The sequence below is a fragment of the Stegastes partitus genome, unplaced genomic scaffold (genome assembly GCF_000690725.1).
Source record: "Stegastes partitus isolate 25-593 unplaced genomic scaffold, Stegastes_partitus-1.0.2 Scaffold208, whole genome shotgun sequence".
Taxonomy (NCBI): Eukaryota; Metazoa; Chordata; class Actinopteri; family Pomacentridae; genus Stegastes; species Stegastes partitus.
In genome coordinates this window covers 561,823-568,973 of record NW_007577939.1, presented here as the reverse complement: position 1 = coordinate 568,973, position 7,151 = coordinate 561,823, and the positions used below count along the sequence as shown (strand labels likewise).

Sequence of the window (7,151 nt, the reverse complement as noted above, 5' to 3'; positions counted from 1 at the left end):
TAATGAGGATAAGGCGGTGTATAGATAATGGATGGATGGATGATAAGATCGCTTCAGATTTTTGCAAGAGTATATACAAGTGACCCAAAATTGCACCTATTTATTCAAATACAATGTGAAGTACTGACACTGATTGTCATCTGGCTTGGCCAATGAGGAATTAATATTAGAAGCTGAGTCAACCTTCCTTCAACTGACTGGATCAGCACATCATTCACAGACATGGGATTGGCTGTCACATTTGACTTTCAAACTAACAAACACACGGAGGGTGTCCTGGAAACATTTCCAATACTACGGAACAAAATGAATTTTGCAGCAGAAGCAGAGTTTTTAAGATGCTGAAATGTTGTTGTTTCCTGTTTAAATGTCTCTTATGCCCACGTCTATTAAGCAGGTGTCACTGCTGATTTTAGAGAATGAATCTGCCTGCACAAAAACACGACATTATCCTTACCACCACCTCAACCTTACTTTACATCCATAGCTTCTGTCTTCCACTGAGATTGTAAGAATCATAAAAGTGTGTATCAGTGAATCAGAGGATGAGTCGTCCCACTGGGTGACTCACAATGTCTTATAATTTATTAGGTCTAAAGTCTAATAATGAGTCATCTTCTCTCCTCTCAGGGTGAGCCCGGAAAGCAGGGAGGTCCTGGTGGCGCCGGCGACCGTGGACCCCCAGGACCTGTTGGACCACCTGGACTCACTGGACCTGCAGGAGAGCCCGGCAGAGAGGTCAGACACTGGCCAACACACAACATGCATGTGTTCAGATCTTCCACTCTGTATTTAGTTCATTGGAGCTCAACCGTTTACATCCCATGATTGAAATGGCAGGCCAAGTTCATTAAAAGGCACCGTTATCTGCGTCATCTATACAGTGCATTTATTTTTGTGTTTACACTGTATTATTAATGCGTTTTGTTGGAGCAGGATTCATCACGCAGCTGATCTGTGTTCAGTAGGACATCTGGCTCGGTGGAGGTAGAAACTATTAACACTTGATTTTCTTCTGTCATCTGAAAGGGCAACCCCGGATCAGATGGACCTCCTGGTAGAGATGGTGCTACTGGAATCAAGGTGAGAAACAGGAAGTACACTGAATAAAATTGTCCATGTTGCAGGACGCTGCTATAAATATTGAACAACTCTCCAGTCAGTTTTGTTTAATGATTATTTGGACGTGTGGAAAGCATGAGCATTAGTGGCATAAATGAATTTAAATTTCCCTGATTGCCCAACAACAGCAGCCCCTCTGCTCTGATGCAAGTGATGTAAACTGCTGTTTGAAGGTTTTTCTGGCCTGATGTAATGAATTTTATTGATTCAGTCAACTCTTTGCTGGAACTGTTCAAAAACTGTCTGTGAAATGGGTAGTGTTGAAAATGCAATAACGTTCAACAGGCAGAATCATATTCAAACATCTTTCTTTTTTTTTTAAATCTGCTGCCACAAAGAGCTATTTGTTCATCTTTTTAGTGTGTATTTACTTTTGGACTCTAGCACATTTTCTTTTCTTAAAGCAGTTTTGTTTTTTTTAGCGCACTGTTCCATTACATAGTAATTAAATATCTGTCATTTATGCAGTGTACATCCATTAAGTGCAATTCTATTTTTTAACTATCTGGTTTTGTTATGTTTTTACTTATGTAGACAGCAATGATCATATATTCAGAACTTCCCTGTCGTGACTGTTGTTCTTTCTTTGCTGCAGGGTGATCGTGGTAACACCGGCCCTGCAGGCGCTCCCGGTGCTCCAGGCGCTCCTGGTGCTTCTGGCCCAGTCGGTCCCACCGGCAAACAAGGAGACAGAGGAGAGTCTGTAAGTAGTAACTGCAACACAAGCAAACATGTCACTTTCTTAAAACAGCAGGATGGCTCCAGAAAACCTGCAGCGAAGGAGTAAAGTTTGCTTGACTTTATGAGATATTCACAGGGTGGATGTCATCCTGCTGAAAATTAGCTTATTGTGCGATAGGAAGTACGGAGGAGGATGTCTCAAGTGTTTCATCCTTGCCTGACGTGGGGTCTTAGAGAGAAAATTAAACCCTGCGACTTCTTTTCTCATTTACATAAAATTTATTTAGCGCATTGCAGTAAAGGTTGTCCTCTATTTAACATGATTTTTTTCCCCTCTTGAACGCACATTAAATACATCAAAGGCATATTTGACCTCATGGGTTACCAAGATGGAAAGTTTCCCTCTCATCTTCAGTCATGCTAATTATCAAGATGCAGGCAGGCCTGGTAAGAAGCATATTGTTAAATCATTAAAATAAGGTCAAGGGGATACACAGGTGGTATACATTATACACACACACTTACGTGTGCTTGAGTGAGGGAAAAATGCGAATAATCTTTTTAAAAAAGAAAAAATACAGCAATTAATAAGAACATATTGACTTCCTTTTAGCACAGTATTAAAGGATACCATGACTTTCACCCACTTTTCTTTCTTTTGTTTGTGTTTTTCAGGGTGCACAAGGACCTGCTGGACCTCCAGGACCTGCTGGAGCCAGAGGAATGCCTGTATGTATATTGTTGACCTTTAGCAAACCTGCACATCCAATTTTTATTTATTTCTGTCCTGCATTTCTGTCCTGCATTGAACGAAAGTGAGAATTACTTTTGTCACTAAAAGAGTGAACTTAAGCTTTGGAATTAACGCTCTTCCCTAGGCAAACAAAGATAAATTAAGATGTTGTCCACTTGCTCTCAGGGACCCCAAGGACCCCGTGGTGACAAGGGTGAGGCTGGAGAGGGTGGTGAGAGAGGACAGAAGGGACACAGAGGCTTCACTGGTCTGCAGGGTCTCCCTGGACCTCCGGTAAGCACTCAGACTGACTGTAAATGCATTTGGATCCTGACCTTTGTGGTATACCGATTCAGTGAATTAAATTGACACATGCTTTGGCTGCACTATAGTTTCATCTTATGATCATCCCTCTGATATTTACTGTGCCTCCCCTGTTTTAGGGTCAAGCTGGAGACCAGGGTGCTACTGGACCTTCTGGACCTTCTGGACAACGAGTGAGTATAAACACCATTATAAATACCGGGCGGTAGTAAATCATTTAAAAATAACTTTAAATTCAAAGACAAATTACTAGTTAACATACAGTATCTTCTGAGCATAACATCTCCATCTGTATTTGTAGGGACCCCCTGGACCTGTTGGCCCTGCTGGAAAGGACGGTACGAATGGTCTCCCAGGACCCATTGGACCTCCTGGACCTCGTGGTCGCAGTGGAGAGACCGGTCCTGCTGTGAGTATTACAAGAATTTTCTCTACCTGTTAAACTGATCTTTTTCTCAGTTAGAAACACTTCTGCACTTTATGTTACATGCTCATGGTCTGAAAATATCTATCATGAATGTCCTTGAAATAGCAAGCGCCTGACTGTGCAAGAGTCGCACAATATAATAGGTCTAAATTATGCTGTTGCTAAATATAAATTGAACACTTCAAATAATTACCTGTAACGTGACCTGCTGACATGCATCACTAAGTGATCTTTGCATCCATGCATGAATGTTCATCCAACACTTAAAACAAAAGCATTTTGCTGCTGTTTAGAAGGACTGTTTAGTTTTGTTGTATGAGTCACATAAACCAAAGGACAAAAGTTTCACATGTGCTTCGATGTAAATTTAGGTTTAATATTAATTCCTGCTTTTCATTCTGTGATATTAAAGTGAGGGAACTAAAAGCCTTCATCAATAAATAGATGAAAATTGAATGAGTTATTAAATGGCAGTTAACAGATTCAAAAACCAGAATGAAAAATAAAAATTGGTAAAGGTCACATTATAAAAGGGGTTTTGAAGCAACTAAATAACATGTTTGCAATGCATGCATTATTGAAACTAAGAGTGATTTTCCAGGACCAGAAAACTAGAGGCGGCTAAGTAAACATATTGCAGAACATTTAAGACACCTGTCTTAAAAGCAAGCAGTAAGAATCCAATGCAGAGATTTCTAGACAAAATAATGTATTTAACTCTTCCAATGTTCTTCTTTTTCCCTCAGGGTCCTCCTGGAAACCCTGGACCCCCTGGTCCTCCTGGTCCCCCCGGCCCTGGCATTGATATGTCTGCCTTCGCTGGTCTGGGTCAGACCGAGAAGTCCCCTGATCCTCTCAGGTACATGAGGGCCGACCAGGCTTCCGGAAATCTCCGTCAGCATGATGCTGAGGTCGACGCCACTCTCAAGTCTCTAAACAATCAGATTGAGAACATTCGCAGCCCCGAGGGATCCAGGAAGAACCCAGCTCGCACCTGCAGAGACCTGAAGCTCTGCCATCCTGACTGGAAGAACGGTGAGTGACACCGAGAGGAATTGGTTAAATTGGGGAGAGATGATGAAACAGACAGAAGTTGTGTTGGTAGCTCAAGTTTGCTAAAGTCAAAATTTGGATAAAGATACTGTAGTATGTGTAGTCTGGGAGTGTTTACACTGAGCAGGTTCAGAGTCTGTTTTTTCAATTCTGCAATATTACAATATACCACGACATTAAATATTAACAGTTCAACAATTAGCAGCTTTTTAGGTAGCCCAAAAAAGGAAGCAAGATGTTGAGCGAAAAGTTTCATGTGTTTTTTTCTCCTTCTGACGACAGGAGAGTACTGGATTGATCCCAATCAGGGCTGCACCGTTGATGCAATCAAGGTTTTCTGCAACATGGAGACTGGGGAGTCCTGCGTCTACCCCAAACCTTCCAGCATCCCGCGCAAGAACTGGTGGTCCAGCAAAAGCAAGGACCGCAAACATGTCTGGTTTGGAGAGACAATGAATGGAGGATTCCACGTAAGTTTGATACCTTTTCTTTACTTTTCTGTGCCTGTAAAATATTTCCCCCCCAGTGCAATTAGTAGCGGAATTTGCATTTTTCTATCACACCTCGGGCTTGTTTTGTTTTGCTTTATTTTGTTTTTCGTAAAGTAATCTGGACCCTGCGTGTGATAAATGCATGTAAATACATGGAAGGAAGAATACATCTTTTTAATTAAAAACTGAAAAATTCATTTTTTAAAAATCCATAATGCAAAAGCAACCCTGACAGTTTGATTTGACAAATGTCATTTTCAGTACAAATGTTACTAATTTACTGTTTATTTCTGTAACTGTAGGGATTCTAATAAATTATTGGCAGCACTTTTTCCCTTGTTTTCTCCTCAGTCTTTCTCTACTAAAAGAAAAATAATAATGTCATTGTCTCAAAAGGACATTATTTATTGTCAAATATAGATCAAAATGTCTTCTTGGAGACCAATAAACTAATTTCCAATGGATGAGGACATAAAATCTGGTTTTAATCAGTCAGCTCCTTCTACAGCCTGTGTGGTTAAGATCTGAATAACTCTGGCTCTAGTGACTGTAGCTGTAGTGCCAAAAAAAAGACACTTGGCTTTAGCGAAGAATGTTGCTACAAATATATCAGGAGTGTCACATTGTTATACAAAAAGAAACATATGCCATGTATGAAATTTGTCGTAAAAACAGTCACTACAACTGCAATAGCAGTAAAAGAATAATTAGCTATTCTTCTGACTTATCCCTTTTTCACCTTCAATGCAGTTCAGCTACGGTGATGACAGCCTGGCAGCCAACACTGCCGCCATTCAGATGACTTTCCTGAGACTGCTGTCCACCGAGGCTTCTCAAAACCTCACCTACCACTGTAAGAACAGCGTGGCCTACATGGACGCTTCGACAGGCAACCTGAAGAAGGCCGTGCTGCTGCAGGGCTCCAACGATGTGGAGATCAGGGCCGAGGGCAACAGCCGATTCACTTACAGCGTGATGGAGGATGGCTGCACGGTAAGCCCGGCGATCCATACACATTTTTTACATGCAAAACAAAAATGAATAATACAACACAAAACACAGGGATAATAAAATTGGTGCACAAAATGCTAAAGTTCACAAATTCACCTGCTCACCTGACAGATGTGGAGCACCGTCTCTCTTAATCTCTGGTGTTCACTCACCAAATCAGTCTCATTCTGTGCAGTTTTGGAGAAGTCATAGGTCATTTACCAGCCACTCTGCTCTTTCCCTCTGCACAGAAACACACGGGACAGTGGGGCAAGACAGTGATCGAATACAGATCACAGAAGACCTCTCGTCTGCCCATTGTGGACATTGCCCCCATGGATATTGGCGGAGCAGACCAGGAGTTTGGAGTCGACGTCGGGGCTGTCTGCTTCTTGTAAAAGAACGAGGGATAAAACAAAAACAAAAAGAAGAGTAAGAAGAAGTGAGAATTTGGAAAATAAATAAATAAATAAATAAAATGAAAGAGGAGCACGCTTCAGATAAAGGAGGAGAGAAAGAGAGAGAGAAAGAAGAAAAATCAAGACACTTTTTTAAATGGGACGTTTTTTTCTAAGTAAAAAGCGCTTTTCCAAGTCGAACTCCGTAGGATATCTGCACTGAATGGCACCAGCAACTGTCATTTGTGATTCATCCAGCATTGCATCCAGTCAGCTCCCCCTCACTCCCCCCCACATGGACACCCTGCATTCCCCCAATAGCCCCCCCCCAAACTTCACCCACCCTATACCCATGAACAAGAAGGAGGAAGTATGACGGTATGACAAGAGTACAGGAACATACCAGGGAACAGGAGAAAGAGAGAGAGAACAGTGTGCCGGTGTTATTTATTTATTGTCTAGGTTTGGGTCCCCGGTGTGGTAGGACTGAGTTTGTTGCAAAGAAATTTTTTAAAAAGCCCGCTTACACATATTTAAAAAAAAAAAAAAAATCCTTATCCACCAACTGCCTCTCTTACTTCCTCCTCTTTTCTTGTCATCCCACCACTCCTGTACCACATCCACTAAAGAATACATATCTCTTTGAAACCAAAAATCTAGCTACGAAGAAAGTGCAGGTGTTTCTGTTTCTGCCACCACAGTGTGTATTGAAAATTACTGTGTATTATAATAAAGTCAATGGTGCTATTGTTGTAAAACAGTTTGTATTTTTTAAACAACCAGATACTCATATGTAGTGACTTGTATATATGTATATATATGTATATGTGTGTATACATATATATACAGTTTCTCAGAGAGGGCATTTCGCCCTGGGATTTTGGATTTCAGGGTGATAAATGTCCTTGCTTCACACATCCCTCCTGCTTCTT

General features: G+C 41.2%; 1 protein-coding gene across 2 annotated transcripts in view; it reads left to right on the top strand.

Annotated features, from left to right (window-relative positions):
• Positions 1-6,304, top strand: part of col2a1b (collagen, type II, alpha 1b) — a 49,002-nt gene extending 42,698 nt beyond the window's left edge. For both annotated transcript variants that reach the window (XM_008280757.1, XM_008280756.1), the window contains 11 exons: positions 631-738; positions 1,030-1,083; positions 1,718-1,825; positions 2,479-2,532; positions 2,723-2,830; positions 2,980-3,033; positions 3,162-3,269; positions 4,034-4,322; positions 4,623-4,810; positions 5,582-5,824; positions 6,073-6,304. In XM_008280757.1, the coding sequence (XP_008278979.1) occupies positions 631-738; positions 1,030-1,083; positions 1,718-1,825; positions 2,479-2,532; positions 2,723-2,830; positions 2,980-3,033; positions 3,162-3,269; positions 4,034-4,322; positions 4,623-4,810; positions 5,582-5,824; positions 6,073-6,219 (1,461 nt within the window). In that variant the 3' untranslated portion in view covers positions 6,220-6,304. The remainder of the gene's footprint in view (positions 1-630; positions 739-1,029; positions 1,084-1,717; positions 1,826-2,478; positions 2,533-2,722; positions 2,831-2,979; positions 3,034-3,161; positions 3,270-4,033; positions 4,323-4,622; positions 4,811-5,581; positions 5,825-6,072) is intronic.
• The last annotated feature ends 847 nt before the right edge of the window (positions 6,305-7,151 follow it).